Raw genomic sequence first — 18,823 nt, 5'->3', positions numbered from 1 at the left:
AAAATTTATAAATATAGTATTATAAAATTTTCACTAGAATCCGTGAATTTTTGTAATTTCAAACTTGAATCAAAGTTGACTAATTCAAACTAAAGATTCAAATTGACTAATTTCAAAGTTGATTGTATCCAATAATTCATAACATAACTGCAGTATTAGGTACTACATTATTGATTAAAGATGCACCTGAAAAACCACACAGTCAATTCTCCTTATATAATTTATTTTATATAATCAGAATTGAATTATATAACATTCTCAAGTTTATATAACGCACCAAATCAATAATATTGTATATAAACATAACATTGAGCTAAATTTGCTCTTCTAGTATACAATTATTTCTGCGTGTAAATATTGGTAATTTTCTGTTGATGTGGACGAATGGATAAAACCACTGAACACAATCGGTCGTGGGTTCGCGCCTGACCAACTGGCTGACCACGTGGAGTTTTCCGGGTTTTCTTCACGTGTCTAATACCTAAATAGAGGCCACTTTCCCATAGAAAGTCCTCCCGGGAGGCGCCTCTCCCTTGGCAGATTGCCCACGTGTCAGGTTTCCTTATCCCATCAATCTAATCCAATCCAATTTTCTATTGATTTGCTAAATTCCGTAAAAGAACGAGATTTGTTAATGAAATTTATATATTACTTTACTACTACAATTAATCTATTAATAACTGTGCCTCTAAAATTTATATTTTTATTTAATTTGATATATATAACTCGAACAGAAATGTGAAATAATTCTGGTTAATAAAATTTGTGAAGAAATAATAATAATTTTAAAAGGAAAGTGCCTGAATATTACAAAAAATGTTATTATTAGAAAAAATATTTTATGTAGGTTTTTGGAATCGAAAGGATTAAAAATAACGTATAAAATACATGGAATCGAATTCTAGTGATTGTTAGAATAAGGAAAGTATTTAGTACTAAATAAAGTAAGCTCCTCTCTACTTGGAATCAATGATGCAGAGATTAATGAAGACATAAATAACAGAATTGAAACTAAAATAGATAAAATAGAGGCAGAAAACTGGTGACAAGTGACAAACAAATACTATAAGATTTAAAAAGCTCTACAAATCAGTTGTGAAACCTGTAATGCATGTTTGGTGGAGTGTATTTGGCATTAAAAAATGTCTGGAATGGAAAAGTGGAACAGACTTAATTATTTAAGTAGGTTTTTGGTTTGATAAGAGAAATTGGAGATAGAAATAAATATACTGTATAAGTGGAAGTTAGAAAGATGCTGTAGAATTATAAAATTAGGTAATAGATAGATACTAAATGGATTAATAACTGGAAAAAAAATTGAACGGGTGAGATTAGCGCCAAAAAGAACAGTAAAACAAGTAAGAGAGAATAATGTGAAAGGTCACAGAGAGGGAGAGGATGTTCATGATAATGATGATGATGTATATTTTTCTTGATTTTTGATTTTGAATTTGTTCTTTCGATTTGTTCCTTCATTCAAAAATTATTTAAATCGAAAAGCTGAGTTAAACGAGTCATACACACCTTATAAAAACTGATAACGTATTTGAACACGACCGAATTTTTCTTTTTGTAATTTTATATTTTTATTTTTAAAAATTCAAGTATTTTTAATTTAGCATTTTAGTAGTTGTTTAATTAATATGTTAGAAAATTTCATGCAATTTTACTTAATAAATGTAACAAATAACGTTATTTAATATTAATAACACTTTTTATGACAGCAAAATCATCCGAGTATATTTTCTTATATATGTTTTTTAAATAATTTTGAAATGCTTATTTTGTTTTTAACGTGCGTAAATTGCATCTTTTGTTAGTTCAATTAATTAAACTTTAATTTTAATATATATATTTTAACGCTTTTATTTAACTTGCTTTGTATCGTGTCCTCAAATCTTGCAACTCAAATTTCATCACTTTTAATTAAGATAGAAGGCTGAAACTTTGAAGGCAAACCTAATTCCAACGCAATGCATTTTAACGACGTTTTAGGTGGTAGCCCTTTCTTCTCCTACTACGAAACTAGATAAACTTAACCAAATTTAGAAATGAATTATGAGTTGTATGTGTAAATATGCTGTAGTGATGTCCGATACAATATGTGATGGGGGTCCTCACCATCCTTCCACTCTCAAAGACTAAGAAAAATAAAAGCATTTTTTAAAAATATATGTAAATGATTATGTTTAATTTCATTTATAAAATATTTTCTACCTGGCATTTCAAACACAATAACTATTGTTAAGTTGCTTTATTTTAAATAGGAAATAAAATAAAAGTTTAATAGTTCAATTTAATATCTACAACGAACACTTCTTTCTATAATAAGCCTATTACTTATTTACTTATTGATGAACTTTTGAAGAATATGCTAAAAAGTACATTCAAAATAGCATTATAAATTTATATATTATTTCATAAGTTGAGCGAAAACTTTATTCTTTTATTTTGTTTCTCATTGTCTATTCTGATTTTTAAGTTTTTATATTATTGTTCTTTAAAGTCTGAGATGAAGAATACGACATTTAACTTATTACAGTTTCTATAAACAGAACAAACTCAATATTTACAACTGTTATGTGTTATTCTTTTGTTTGATGGTTTTATTGTTTATTTAAAAGAAATTGTAACATTGTTGACGTTTCCCTTAATACAGTGAATGTAGCATTTAGATGTAAGTCTTTGCAGGTAATTGATTGCTTTTGTATAAGTTTATCGAAGTATTGAAATAAATAAATTGATTTTATTGTTATTTACGCTATTTGTTTCAAATTATTTCCTACTTGGAGAAACCAGGAAGCTTACGGTTGTAATATCTGAATTCTAACAAGACATAGGGCCTATATCAATATGATAAATTTTTTCAATGTGAATTTTTAATAGAATGAAATAATTATGAATTAATAATAAAAAATAGACAAATGTACACAGCACAGGTTTGAAATCAATAAATTTTATGACTAATTTTTAACAACTCAATTTTTATTGATATTTAGTTAAACGTTTATTATATATTACGAAGTGCAAATCAGTTTACCTATTATACTTTTCATATATTTCCATTATAGTGGTTTGACAGTTTCTTTTTCTTCTATATAAGTATAATGATTTTCTGTTTTAAAAGTCATCGTTAAGTGCATTTTACTATTTTTATTAATTCTCTTTTACTTAATTTCGTTTTTAATTATTTACTTATTTTCAAAAAGATTAGTTGATGATAAGTTAGAAAAAAAATTAAATATAACTATTATATACTTATTACCTTCATATGAAAATCTAGCATTAAATTTATATATTATTATCATTAATCATAATTTTATCCGGGGCTTTAGGACTATTATCCATTCAATATGATCTATAGCATTAAAATCACCATTAATGAAATTTACTATTAAGAAAGTATAATACGTTTCATATAATATAATGAATTTTCGACTCAATAATCTACACAATTTGGAGAATCTTTAATACCTTAACATCAGTCTGGTTTCGAAACTTGTCTTTGCTCATGAAGATATTCTGCAATCGAATTTTTATTTTTTTTATTCATTCTTTTCCTTCAGTCCATTATTGCATTCCTTCCTGGACATTGGCCTTAACATTGCTTTTTCTTACTTTGGAATATTACCTTTCTAAATGATAAAAGTTATTAGAATTACATATTAATGTCTCGTTGAATACAGATTTTAACGAATATATAAAATAGTTAGGTAATCATTATATAGTTAATCGTGTTTACTTGATAAATGAAAAAGTTCTAGATTTAATATGGCGAATTTTATTTTTTCACTCGACTTTTTTAAAAATCTTTTTTCATTACCTATTGTTTATTTATAGTTTATCATCATGATCATCATCATCATCTAGCTTATTAAACATAATTTCTATTTCTTAAAAGTAAATTTAAACAATAATTCTACGAACATTAGGTATTCTGGTAAGAACTTAAATTAAAATAATATTTGTTGATAGATATTTTGACTCTAAATTCTGAAATCTTTAAGGATTAATTAATTAGAGGATATTTATATATATTTTCATATTTATTCAATTAACAAATAAAAAGTCCTAATAAATTATATGAAAATATAATAATATCACATATAATAAATAACAAAACAGTCCAAAGCGTCAAATAAATCTTCTGATAAACAACCTTTTTCGGAATTACCCAGCAAAGAAGAAATTGATTTCGGAACGTTCCTTGCAATATCAAAGGAAAAGCTTATACTTCATATATATAGGCCTATATATAGATTCAAAGAAAATATAATAATAATTTAAATAAATTATGTTCAGAATTTAATTTTTTCTATGACACGAGCAGATAGTCCAAGGAATAAGCAAATTTAAATGACAATCTTTATAAGACTGTCATTTAAAAAATTATAAAGGTACTAGAATTTTTATTCTCTGAGGTTTGGAACAGTATTTATTACTAATGTTATATACAATAATTTATTAATAACTTAATATATTTTTTAAACAGCAAATTATAAAAACACTGAGTTTTATTACGTGGCATTTATTTTAAAATGCCACGTAATAAAACTCAGTGTTTTATAATTTGCTGATTTTTCTAATACAGTATATGAGTGGAAGGATGTTAATCTTATCTTTTTATTTCTATCATGATTATTCTGTATCAACAGATCACGAGGAATTGTAAAAAAATGACTTATATATGTTAAAATAATTAATAATTTATCTATCATCATATTTCAGATTATACTAAATAATTGAATTATATGATTTAGACATGCTTATAAATTCCAGTTTTTTTTTATTTCAGCCTGAAATTATAATAAAATTTTTGTTGTAGAAGTACAGTAATCTGTTCATCATTTAAAATACAGGACAGATCTACTGATTAGACTTAATAATAGTTTAATATTAAGTTTATGTAGAACATTCTTTGGGGCTTATTCGATAATGTCTCGACCTATCTATTTACTTACTTAAATGTTATTTTATTTATTTTTTAAAATTGTAAAACATTTCTAAATAAACTGTTTAAAGTATTAAAGTAGGCTATTTATACAAATACATCTGCGAATTATATTAAAGCAGATTTTAATATTTATTAATTGTAACTTATATTTATATTTTAAAGAATTTTTCCAAATAAAGAACAATATATAGACCTAATCATTTTTTCTTCAACTAGAAAAATTTTCTGATAAATAATAGCCAATTACATAATATTTCTTTACGCATATTATTGTTGTATTTTATCTCGTCTATCTCAGGGAAAATTTTAATAAGATTATTCGAATTTTAAATAATCGTATTGATAAACATCAAAAAAATGCATATTTTCAAAACAATCATTCTATTATTCTATTGAAATATCAAAAGTTCGTTCATTGTAAAAGATGGTGAATGCCAGATGCTCCTTTATGACCTCCAGGTGTCCGCGTACCGCTAGACCATTCCTTTGTATCCACCCTACTTCAGCACCCGACCTCTTCAAATATGACCGAATACGCAGCTGCTAGTTAGCTATTTTCTACCAAAACAATTTAATTTCTCCATGATTTAAGCTGCTAATCTCCATCATCATTTAAGCTTAGGCATTTTGTTGGTCCAAGATGTTTAATGTAGCGTTCGAGATGCCGAAGAACGTATTGTTTGTTCGACCGTGCGAAACGGACCGTACGATTCACCATATTTCATGTGTTGAAACATCTATATTGCCGAACAAGTGAAGTGGAAGTAAAAAAATATCTTTTCAATATATTCAAATTATCTGTTAATATTATTATTATTATTATTAATTTAATTTGAAGTGTCTTAATCTAATATATATTTATCTTTATAAAAATACCATTAATTTATTAATCGGTAATTCTACCGATAATCACTATTCATTTAATTAAAGGAAAATTACGCAAGCTAATATATAATTATGTAGTAGCTCATGTAATTTTCGCAAAGTTTAAGGTTACGATTTATACGACTCTTGCACACATCTTACAAGAATTAAAAGCGTCATAAAAACTGACCACGAACATATTACCTGGCAAAAATTAGTAACATCCCCTCGAGACAAGTGCGGAACGACCCTGAAGGGAACTGGTGCATGCACGCGACCAAAGTCCTGTAAATCCTCAACAGCTGCTTAGTCCACTTCCGCTCTACGTTTCCTGTCTCGGACCGTCTGCGAGAGCAGACGAGAATTGCCATAGTACATGCCATGCCGGTAGCCAGGTGCGAAGTCGATGTTGGATTTTTGCTTTGTTAAAGTTTCGTTTTCTCCGTTATACGATCTCATGTTTTTTCAAAAAATATGGGTAATGCTTGCCTACATAGAACTAAGTATGCTCCATCTTCTTATTTACACGGGTAAGTCTTCGTTTTTTATTTTTATATCAAAACTTTTAGTTTTTCGTCCTTTGTTAATATTTAAAAGTTATTATTATTATTATTATTATTTTACATGCAGTTATTTGTATTTCGAGTGACGTAAAATTAGTTTAAAAATCGATAAATTGTTACTGATGCAAAGTGTAAATACGAAAACCGTTAGAGGTGATTTAATTTAAATGGTGAAGGTGCCTTAACGTACGTTAACTGTCGGCAAATCACTTACACCGGATCATTATAATGTAAAATTACTGATGTATTCTTTGATTAATTCTAAACTAACGATTGTAATTAGAAGATATAATTAACAGAATCGAAGTATTTTAATAAATTTAAAGATATATATTTTCTAACTTTATTTTTTATAGTTTCTTTACTGATAAGTAAATACAGTAGTAAATGTTTTCGCGTAAGAAGTTCGTTAATTATTGGATAGTTCGTCAAAAAGTAAAATATTTCATTCATGCATATCATTAATTATTAATGGTAATTATGTGAACTTGAAGTGCAGTGTTTTCGAGAAACTAATTTTTTTTTTTGGTTCATCAGTATCCAGAGCGTATATTCTCACACACAGATCGAATGTTTAAGCTTTTTTCCCCCTTTTTTTTTCAATATTAAACACTTTTCAAGACTTTGAAAGGTGATTTATGTATTTATATTTTAGGATAATAATTTTCACATCAAATTTTCAGTTTTTCTTATGGAGAATTTTCCTTTTATGCACGCTTGATTGGATCCATAACAAGATTCTATTGTTGTGATTATGTTATAAACATCAGAAATGTTGGCAATTTATATTTTAAAAAATGTCGTGATAGCAGTAATTTAATGCACAACTTCCTTGTTTCTCTGATTTTTTCTCACACAAAATGATTGTAATTTATCTCTGCACGAATATTAGTAATTTTGTAATAAATCCAGGAATAAAATAAATGTCAGAGACAAAGCCTTCAGTTACTTCATACATTCTGTGTTATCGAATGGCTTATATTATCTGGGCAATTTATCTTTTGATGTTATGTTAATATTTGCATTGATACCGATCGAGTAATTAAGTTCAAAAATAGGACAATCTTTCTTCATATTATCCACAAATACGATTTAATTTTATATAAAAGAAGCAAAAAAACAAAACTTTATAATCTGACAGCATTTCTATCTGTATTGTATATTTGTATAGTATTATCAGCAAAATTTAGTTTTATTTAATAGTAAATATATTTTTTACTGGGAAAAAAATTAGAAAATAACGTAAAATTCTTATCTGTTAAATATGGTCAAAAACTGAAAGCATGGACTTTGAATTTTGCGTTAATACGAGTTCCTTTTTATTTTATTTTTTAAATATTCTTATCAACCAGATAAAATCAATAGACAGGTGTTCATTTCACATGTTAACCTATAGTTTATAAACTTTCAATATTGTGAATATGAGATCTTAAAAGTAAAAATACCAAAAAAAAAAAGTTCAGTGAACATATCTGTTTTCAAAATAAATATAATACAGAAGTGACGAAAGAAAAATACTATAATATTAATTAGTGTTTTAGTAGTTTACCTTTGAATTGTATATATATATATATATTATTTTACTTTTTTAAAAAATAGTAAATGTTAATAATAACAGTAAAGTAGGACGTTGTTTTAATTGATTGTTTATAATCAATACTTTTTTGACAATTTTTTAAAGCGACACATTAATAAGTTTATATAATTTCTATTTTAATTCGTAGCTGGATTTATCGTCTCTTATTGCAAAACGTTAGATAACATTTAAAAAGGCTTTATAAACAACAGCAATAATTCAGTGTTAGAGATTTCAAACGAGTCGTCCTCGTTATAAATGACTGAATGAATGGGATGAATGAATGAATCAATTTAATGAATGAAGTATTAAAATTTCTTGATTTTTTAAATCTACTGATTGTAATTTAATTGTCTTTATTCAACGAAATATAGATTTAACTTTGATTAATTTTCAAGATAATTATTATTTTATTATATTCTTCTAAGAAATGATGTATACACATAGATTATTAATTATAGTGTAAAATATTTGAAAGTTTTTCACACTTGTCACTAAATAAATTTCACGAAATCAAATTCAAATATCTTAAGGGAGTGGATGTTTCTCTCTCCCTCCAAAATTACGTATTCCATTAGATATATGTAGACGTAAAATTTCCTATGATAAAGGAATACGGAGAATAGATAGATTATCTTAAAAGATATTAGATAAAATTTCCAAATATAATTCTCAAAAAGATTATTATTTGATAGACAAATTTTGTATCTATCTATAATTTGTTTATAACTTTATTTAATAAATATATATGTATATATTTAATTATAACAATTTCTTAACTATGCTTAATATATTTGTAAAAAGTTGTTTTATCCAGATTTAAGCTTTAAAATTTCAATTAAATTCGTCACAATCATAATTGTTTGAATGTCATCATTTATTTTTTAATTTAACGATAAGTTTTGAAGAAATTACTTAATGGGATTTATTATTATCGGTGAATAATGAATAAATTGGATAATCTGTTTCTTTCGTACATATAACATGCGAATTTTAGTTATTTATTCAGAATGACGTATTTAATAATTACGTAAAATAGATAAAATTATTATAGTTACGAGTAAATATTAGTTAAATTTTATACATCAGAAATCGTTTGATGTGATTAAAAAAAAGGTTTAAATTTTATTAAAATGGAACAATACTTTTAAACGAAAACGAAATAAATCTTAAAATAGCATTTTCCTTTATTTCTTCGAAGAATACAATTGGCAAGACGTCAGTAATCGAGATTTGTGAAAGAAGGAAAATTGTTAATATCAAGGTCTTTGTTTCTTTTTCCTCTTATTTCTTGATAATTTTATGAAAACAAAAATAGACATTAAAAATTTATTGCTTGAATTAAGAAGAAGTCAAAAAACATTTCTTGACACAGTTTATGGTAAGAATCGTTCTTGTAACAGTTTTTTTTACATTTCATGCACTTTGTTTTAGCGGAAGAAAAAACGGATGCGGAGATTGTATCAGATGTTGGCTAGGAAATCAAGTGAACCGACAAGGATGACTTGGCAAAGATAATTGGCATCGCGTCATCGGTAAGGTATATGTCGGAATTTAACAATGAACACTTCTGATTCTACTAGACCACATATCATTGTGATACCTGCAGAAAAATATTCATCCTCCTTGTTAATGGGATATGTATTTCTCTTCAGAGATCCGTATAATCTGTTTTCGTTAATATCTTGGAAAATTTCTCAAACGTTGCAGATATTTGTCGTGAATGTATACAGAGTTGCATCAATATAATGACTTTTTTGGCAATTACCGATAAACTCATTAGTGCTGCTAGAATTACTTTGTATAATGGATTTTCAATAGCAAATTACTTCATGTGAATTAAATTAATTATTTGTAATATGAAGGTAAGTATTCTTTTAGATATTTGAGGTTACTAATTATTTTAAAAATTTAGGCATATTTCTCTTTATGTAAGTTTAGGTCTGGTTGATAATCAAGATATTCTTGTTAAAAATCAAAATTCGTTTAGCCTAGATATTTATTTTGATTTTCTTAAAAGATAGGATTAAATAGCTTCAGGTACATGCATTTAGGATATATCGCAATCCAGGTTAATGGAATAAACTCGTACAGTTCCCATTAAAGGAGCAGTAACAAAATAAAGACCGGTAACCGAAAGTAAACTACGGTTACGGGTCTTTATTTTGCTGTGCCGAAAGGAAATCTTTTAAAGCTTTTTTTTGTAGCCTTTATTTATTCTTTACGTTTGACAAAACGAAATTAAAGACCATTTATCAATTAGAAAGTCGTATAAATAATCCAAGGTAATGTTTTCGCCTACATACAATTGTCGTAAACACTGCAAGGATGTGTGATATACAGTATGAATGATTCGATAAAAGAATGGGCATTTTTGAGGAAGTTACTCAAAAAGACTGGAATCACGTATAGAATTTCTTTAATGTATATTATTTTGCATTGTATAGAATATAAACCAAGAGTTATTGTGTCACTATCCGACAAGGAAATAGTTTCGGCTTTGAATGATTCAATTAAAAAGCTGCTACTTTATAATAGCAAAGAAGTAACGTTCATTAATGCTTTTTATAGATCTATAATAAAAAAATAAACATACTTTATATATACCCATTTAACTATTGACCTATTGATCTTAACATTGCAAACAATACGAGAACAATTAATTGGAAATAAAACAATAGTTCTTCCATAGTTTTATCTTTTAACGTTAGTAATTGATTGCACTCGACCCAATTAACCCTTTGAATATATATACATCAAGGACTTATTCAGTCATGACACGAAGCGTAGATGCTTATAGATACCGTTTATTTATTTATATATGATTTAAAGAAAGGAAAAAAAATCCATCACATGAAATATAAACAGTAAAAAGTTTATTTTTCATTAATTTTTTTTAAAGTTGTTATATTCTACATAGCTTTAACAGATTATTCTTAGCCGTCTAATTTATTTGAACTTAATCAACTGCCACAAATCGTATTATAGAGTATAATACGTCAAACAAATTCAATTTTGCCGTTTACGGTCGTAGGCCTACTTTATTAATTCGAAGGTTTCGAAACCTGTTGTGGGAGATTTAGGAAAAACTATATGGAAGTTACCTGCTCTGCTCGATGCTTTCAATGCCACATGTTGACGAACTCAAGGTCAGGAGAGATCATGTTTTGCACATTCGCACATACCTATCTCTCTCTAGTTCTTATCGTATGGCGGAACAGATAGTCACCGATGGGAATATTTTCGGAGGTCGTAGGTCCTATACTCAGCATTAGAATGCCAGAAACTATTCTCAGGAATTTTGTTTGATCGATTTTTCGTGTAAGTTTCTTTACTTATTTCAAGATTTATAAAATTTTCTATTAGATTGTGTTGTGTAATTATTCATATAAACGATAGTTAGAAAATTGTTATAATCTTGTATACAAAACAACTGATTTTTCGTCCTCTCGCTACTAAACAAAGATTTATAAAAGTTCTCTAGATTTAATGACGTGTATTGAAAATTTCGATTGTAGTTAAGCTTAATTTTTGTATTAATGTTTTTAAAGAAATCGAAAATTTCAATTTTTTCTTAACTCGTAAATCATTTTGTTTGTTGAAATTCTCAATCTGGTAACTGTTTTTTATTTTTATTCAATCTCCTGATATAATAATTACGTAAAATTCTCTGTAAAATTTACAAAGCGATAAAATACGTCATAAATAATAATAATAATAATAATAATAATAATAATAATAACAAAAACGCAAAATAAAATTTATTTTTTGCATTTTACAAAAAAGCAACAAATTGAAATTATGTTTCATCACGTTATTTCGTGACGCTAAAGTGACATTCTAGCGAACCATGCACGGCAATTTTCGAATTTTCCTAAATTTAATAAATATTTATTTCTTTAATGTATCGAAACTATTGTTAGGCACCGCAATTCAATTTTACACGAATATAAATTCCACGCAATTCCCGAAAGTTCTCATAAATGATAAAAATGGACAAATTTATAGTTTCAAACTATACTTTAATTACTTAGGGATATGATTTTACAGCACATTTAAGTATGTTTTAATAGTAGAAGTATTATCGAATCGATGATTCAAGTATCATTAGAACACATTTATTGCATTTTAATGTCGGTTTTAAGTGAAGATTATGCAACGACACAAGAAGGAAAAATTACACCTTTAAGGTATTTCAGATTTAACAATTTCCTCAAAGCCTGTCCTTGTAGAACCACGTTAAAATTTATCAACTTTTAATAGGATATTACTAAATTCGATATGAAATCGCTAATTAAAAAAGTTCTACCTAATTAAAATAATTTAAATTTAAAAAAAATACTCTATGTTACCTCTTTTAAAATATAAAATTAATTCTAAGCCTATAGGCTACGCTTCGGGTTTATCATAAAAAATTACCATAAACTTTTATATTGGTTTTTGTTATCTAAAAATAGCATATTTAACATAGATAATATTAAATGGCGCAAGCGACATAACTTTTCCTGTTTGAAAAGTATATCGCCTTCTTAAATATTATAGAAAAAATTTTTATATATATTTAAAAATTATAGAAAATATTATAAGTTTAAATATAGAAATAATGTATTTAGAAGCGGTTTAAATATTATAGAAAAGATTTTAAAAACAGTTTTAGAAGTGGATGTGTAGTCCACATAAAACTTGGATTTCAATCAAAATTTCTTATTGTACTTTTAAATACTATTAGGGGTCGTTGATTAATTACGCGTACAGTTTAAGAGGGAGAAGGTCACGTAAAATACATCATTGTACACGGTAGGAAGGGTCGAGACATTGTCTACCCGATCTCTTTTAGCGGTATTAGTGGCATACGAATTTGTTCTTATAAACCTACTTACTAGTCATGAAAAGAAAATCAGAAAATATTTGCAGAAATTTTTAGACATCTTTTCAATGTGACATGGTTCCATGAATTCTTCTTTAAGAAGAGGGAGTTTACCAAAAGTACACCATTGCAAACAACAGTGGAGGTGTCAAAAGTGGCTGAAAACCTGCACGCGTAATTAATGAATGGCCCCTTATAATCCATATAAAGTTTATATTTTTCACGAACATGTTTAAAATGAACGTTACAATTACGTCTTTTAAAATTATTTACAACTTTCATACAATCTAGCAAATTATTTTTTGATACGTGCTCACAGCTCACGTGAAAGTAAGATTTTCGATTATTATCGTACGTCACTCGACATTTTCTCTATATTTATATCGCATTTCGCCATTTTCACACGAATGAGTAATCGAATAAAATAGCTGCCTGTGAGTAACAGAAATATATGTGTTATCTAGTTTTATTTCTTCTATATTCTAAATATACATAATTATAACTGCTAGAGGAATTTTTTTTCTTTTTTTCAAAATAATAAATCGAGTTTAATGATAAATACAAATCATATATAAAAGTTTTAAATTGAAAATTAACTACCAAAAACTGTAACATTATGATAATTGCTATCTAATCTTTTTCCTGTTCGTTAAATTTAATCTAAAGAAGTACGTTGGATAAAATTTCTGTAAATCTATAGAAGTTAAACGTATTCGACGACGATTACGTAATTACAACTGTAATCGTTCCAAATTATCCGTAGAACTCGTGTAGAATATTTAAACTACTTATGATCTGTCAACCATGGTGTGGAATGAGTTAAAGCTAATTTATAAACATTCCAAATCTTACAGGTAATTTTAAATTTAATTCTAATATTGTAAACTGTAAGAATTATTTTAAATTTTCGCCTTAAAATTTGAAGATTTTGTATTAAATTCTTCATCAAATTTTTAGTTTATTATTTAGAAAAAGTAATACTTCCGATCTGAAAATAAGATTTTAAAATATAATTAACCTTATTTTTTATAATGTGCAATACTGTAAATGGTTATAAAGTTTATTTATATCTTTTAAATGAATATTGCTAAACTTAGTTCATAATAAATACAATAATTAAGATCATATTTTGATTCAAGTTTGATTGCGTTAGTTAGAAGATTTGAATTTAAATATTATTCGGTTTATTTTATTTATTAAATTAATTTATTTTGTTAAAATGGTATAGAATTTAAAAAAAAATTGTAAATTTATCTTTCAATAAACACTCAGATTCTTTGAATATATTGACAAAACCACCTTACGTATCCGAGAACTAATATTTATTATCTTACTAACGTTTTCTACCTGCTCCACAGGTCATCCTCAGGTATTTTTGAAATATTTGGAACGTTTCTTTGGATAAATATATAAAAGATAAATAGAAAATAAATAAATACATGGATCCAAGTAAATTAATTTATATTTATAATATATTTATCCAAAGAAACGTTCCAAATATTTCAAAAATACCTGAGGATGACCTGTGGAGCAGGAAGAAAAATCCTACTAACGTTTTGTTAGTAGGATAATAAATATTAGTTCTCGGATAAATAAGGTGGTTGTGTCAATGTGTAAATTTACCACAGAAAATTAAGTTCCTTTGCAAGTTTTAAAAAATCACACACATATATTTCAGGTAAATTTTTTTTTTTTTTTTTTAAAAAGAGCAGAATAAATGGCGAAAGTTTTTCTTCCTCGTTTATTTCATGAATAGAAATGTTTGTTTTCTTTATAGAAGTAAATTTAGCCAATGTCTATAATTTTTAGAAAGATAATGCATATATTTTCACGCACGGCGTTGCCCTAAGTAAATCAGAGAATGTCATCACTAACTTGAATTTCAAAGACAGAAAACAAGTCGACGATTATTGTTGCAGTTCAGGTTAGGTCGTGGAAAGATTCTTTAAACAACATAAAAACGTTATGAACTGGCGACGAAACGAATAATAATTCTTGGAATGTGTGTAGTCATTTTGTTTACCGTTAATAAGAAATAGGATTTCAAAACAATGTAACTTATAAAAATATTAAATACGTACTAGTAAATCGGCGTGCGATAAAAATTAGAAAATAATTCTGTAACACGAGAGTGATGTAATTCTATTTTGTTAAAATAAATAAATAAATATATAATAGAAAACCTAGATTAAGAGATAAGAAAGATGATGCCTTTCAATTTATAGTCAGATTGTACTCATTTTTCTTTATTAAAAAACGAAAACACTAAGTGTAATCATTTTAGAATAAGGTTAACTCTTCATATTTTATAAAACTTAATTGCTTGAATTATATATTTCAAACCAGTAATTCTCTTAAGTTTTAGAAAATAAATAAAGTTTTCTTTTTTTTTTTTTCTCAAAATAATAGTGAAAATACTCGTAACATAATTAGCTCGCGCTCTAATTATATTGCTAGAAAATACGATGTACTACTAATTGCTCGATTAAAAACATCTCTATTAAATAATTACTGAATTTACCGGACTTACAAGTTAGTAAAATATAAGTAATAACATAAGGATGCATTGCACCTAGTGTTGCATAACGTGTTACAGAAATATTAACATTTCAGACCAGCCAACTCAATTAGCTTTTTGATACAGTCTATCTCTTGGGTTAGGATTTCTTTTTTCATTTAATTAATTTATAATTAACTTTATGTAAATAAAGAGTACATTCTAACAAATATTTATAATTATATATAATTTAATTGCAGAAATATATACCGGAATGCAACATACTAAGGTATTGAAATATGCAAATTATTTGATTTAAATTTTATTAAAACTTTGTTTTTATTGCACATACCTCCTTATGATAAGTTTTCGACCTTTTACAATCCCTGCTATCGTTAAAAGAACAAACAGATTAAAATTTTGGCATTTATACTTTAAAAAGAATATTATAGAATTTTAATAATCGCTATCGAATCTTTGATAAAAGTACCTAGACTATTTCCTAATCATTAATAGGATATAATTTTCATCGTTAATTAATGTTACTGGTGTAATTTGCAGAATTTTGGTGTGATAAGCGACGAATGTACTAAATATCATTTCATCTAATGACCCAAAAAATGAAACCGTTTCCACACAAAATAAGATTGAAAATTAAGCATTTAAACTTCATTTAGAATATTCATATTGAATATGCGATACAATTACTGATAACTGCCGTTAATTTATATTATTATATTCTACAGATTTTAACTACAATATATTATATGCAGTGATAACAATCAGTCACTCACTGATCAGGTACAGGTTTGCAGCGCATAGGGGACCGGGAGTAGAGCGGGACCTTTTTGCTATACTGTATTTTTTTTTTTTTTTTTTTGAACAAATGAAATAAATAGAATGTTGCTTTATCAATGAAACGAATTCTTAAATAATTCTATTTTGTGTTAGTAAAAATAACATTAATTTATATGGGCAGGAACCACTACGGACCCTTAAGTTTTCTCCGGTCCCGGAAGAAATCCCTTGTTCAAAATGTAGTAATCAAGCAAAAATAAATATCTAAAAACTTTTTAAATTCAACAGTAAAATTAGATTAATGTAGAATCATTCGAATTTATATAAAAATTTAGACTTTAATTCTTTCCGTGCATCGAACAATATTTTAAATAAACATACGTTTTTTAAGACAAAGATATTTTTTTTATTGAATTATTATATCAGTGATAAATATTATAATTTTGATTTAAAAAAATAGCGTGGAATAACAGAGAAGTAATTAATGGTAAAGCACCATTAATTACTTCTCTGTTATTCCACGCTGTAATAGAACATCGATGCATTTGCAATTTATTATACTGTATTTTATTTTTTATTGTTACTTTCATATATATCAGCACATTTTGTATGATCTGTGTTATTCTAATACATAGAACTGCAGTAATTAATATAAAATATTAACATTATCAATTGTTATGTTGATAATCTTGTACAGGTTGCCTACTTGGCATATTTCTTTATCTTTGTTTTTTCTCACCTTTTTTTTTTATTCAATAAATGCATTGATAATTTGACAAAAGTTTTTATTGCTCTTTGCCTATTGTTAAACACTAGGACTATTCTATTTTTGAACACTACTGACAAATTAATTTATATTTAAGATCTAGTTTTATGCAGTCTTATTGCACACGATTTTGAAATAACACGATCTTGTAATGATGTATAAGTAATAATAATAATAATAATAAAATGAATTATTATTATTATTATAACGCCTCATATGTTTAAACAACATATTAAAGAAGCTTACAAAACTGTCTGCTAACTCGAGAAAGCAGACTGCAGTGAAAAACAGAGTAATTTTTCTGTTTTTTGAAGAATTTTTTTCCGCACGGTACATTTTAACTTAAATTTTCAATAATTATTTGCATAAAACAACCCGCAAAAGTTACGTTGGCGGAACGTATCCGTTCGTAAAGTGTGTTAATGTGCTAATTAATCTTAATTCGCAAATCTTCGTTTATGCACGCGTTTCGGGTATGCAATCCTCGTGTAAATCACAATCGAACTATGTATACGTTTTCTTTATTCTGATCATCTATTTAAATTATATTTTTAGATTATTTCGATATTTTACCATTCGCGAATTGTTTTAAGTGTTTAAACGGATCTTTTAAAACACTGATCGAGCCGGAGAAAATGCATGAATGGTAACATTTTTTAGTACACATCGATAAATCGATAGGACATTAAACATTACGTAGTACTTAAAACTAGATGTAAAAGACTGATATTAAGCCGTATCGTTATTTTACTTTTTATTTATTTATTTTTTTTACTAAAGAAGAGTTCGATGTACTAAGAATTGCACTTGACTAGCAAAAACGATGGCATTGTATATCTTTCGGAATTTTGTTTTTTCTGACCAAAGCGATTCTTTATTTCGTATTTATTTCCTTTTCTATCCAAAAGAGGCGTGTTTTGTAGAGGCACGAACACGAACTCCACGCTCAATTGAATTGGTTTGGAAAGGTTCGCTGAACTATTCGCTACAATGAAAAAACATCATTAATGCATTTTATAATTAAAACATATTTTCGAATTAAGGTGAATATAATGTTTTCGATATATCATTCACTTCGAAACGACAAAAATAACACATTTTTGTAGATAAAAATTATCTGTGTCATTTGTTGAAGCGATGTAAAGAAGACACAGGCCTATTAATTAGAAAATATTTGTAAAAGTCTCGGTAAACTACTGTTCAAAATTGTAATTCGTTTAACCTCTGTTTTTGATACACAATTGGCACAGTACATAAAGAACAATTTGTTCCGTTTAACTAAAATTCATAATATAAGTGTGAATTGAATGTAATGAAAATAGGTCAGTTATTTCTTTTGTATTGATGACTTACAAAAATTGCAGCGAACTCTTAAGCTTATTTCATATTTAATTCGAAAATTTTAGTGCTAATTTTTTTTTCTTTTCTTTTTCATTCTGCATTTTATATTACGTTTTAAACATGCTTTTTATTCAAACTTTCATCAAAGATTGGGTTGTTTTCACTATTATTTTAAACAGGAATGATGTTTATTATTATTATTATTATTATTTTCTTTTCGCATTTCAAATCCTAGAAGAAATATTCCACGCTAATTAGTGAGAATTTCCAAAAGGAAGCGTGACAAGATCATTAGTGTTTATGGTTACTTTACATGATAATTATCCAACTGGTGACTAGAAACTGGTTAAGAACTTCATTTTGCAGAGTAACTTACTACAAATTTTATAAGTTTTTGAAGGTTCGTTACACCTTTCGAAGTTAATTATCTTCCATCATAAACATCTCTTGTATTATTATTCAAATTGCATGCCTTCGATAATCTTTTTGTATAAACGATAGATCATTAGAGTAAGATGGAATGAACGAGAAATAAATTTACATCCTAATATGTAAAATCAAATTAAGAAAGTTTGTAGTGGTGCTGGTATATGAAAA

At 26.6% G+C, this 18,823-nt stretch overlaps 2 protein-coding genes and 1 long non-coding RNA gene across 9 annotated transcripts in view; 1 reads left to right on the top strand and 2 right to left on the bottom strand.

Moving 5' to 3' along the window:
- The window catches only part of LOC136978703 (cordon-bleu protein-like 1), a 52,106-nt gene that overhangs the window by 12,848 nt on the left and 20,435 nt on the right, over positions 1-18,823 (top strand). Inside the window, exons 1-2 of one of the 6 annotated variants that reach the window (XM_067274473.1) lie at positions 6,187-6,348; positions 9,392-9,822. The exons of 1 other annotated variant lie outside the window; for it this stretch is intronic. Coding sequence is in view for 2 of the 5 variants with exons in the window: in XM_067274470.1 (XP_067130571.1) it covers positions 6,293-6,348 (56 nt within the window). In the remaining 3 variants the exon portion in view is untranslated. Of the gene's footprint in view, positions 1-6,162; positions 6,349-9,391; positions 9,823-11,104; positions 11,279-13,511; positions 13,679-15,586; positions 15,611-18,823 lie in introns of those variants that run through there. 4 more of the 6 variants (XM_067274470.1, XM_067274474.1, XM_067274471.1 and 1 more) reach the window with 4 other exon arrangements.
- On the bottom strand, positions 344-6,217 carry LOC136978705 (uncharacterized). Its single transcript, XR_010881271.1, has 3 exons — positions 6,023-6,217; positions 3,475-3,635; positions 344-604 (listed from the first exon to the last, which is right to left on the bottom strand). It is a non-coding gene; the product is annotated as an uncharacterized lncRNA (long non-coding RNA).
- The window catches only part of Mettl2 (methyltransferase-like protein), a 45,548-nt gene continuing 44,278 nt past the window's right edge, over positions 17,554-18,823 (bottom strand). For both annotated transcript variants that reach the window (XM_067274477.1, XM_067274479.1), the window contains exon 8: positions 17,554-17,870. In XM_067274477.1, coding sequence (XP_067130578.1) covers positions 17,680-17,870 — 191 coding nt within the window. In that variant the 3' untranslated portion in view covers positions 17,554-17,679. The remainder of the gene's footprint in view (positions 17,871-18,823) is intronic.

The sequence above is a fragment of the Centruroides vittatus genome, unplaced genomic scaffold (genome assembly GCF_030686945.1).
Source record: "Centruroides vittatus isolate TY-2023 unplaced genomic scaffold, ASM3068694v2 contig_549, whole genome shotgun sequence".
Classification (NCBI taxonomy): Eukaryota; Metazoa; Arthropoda; class Arachnida; order Scorpiones; family Buthidae; genus Centruroides; species Centruroides vittatus.
This window is presented reverse-complemented; position numbering and strand designations above follow the sequence as displayed.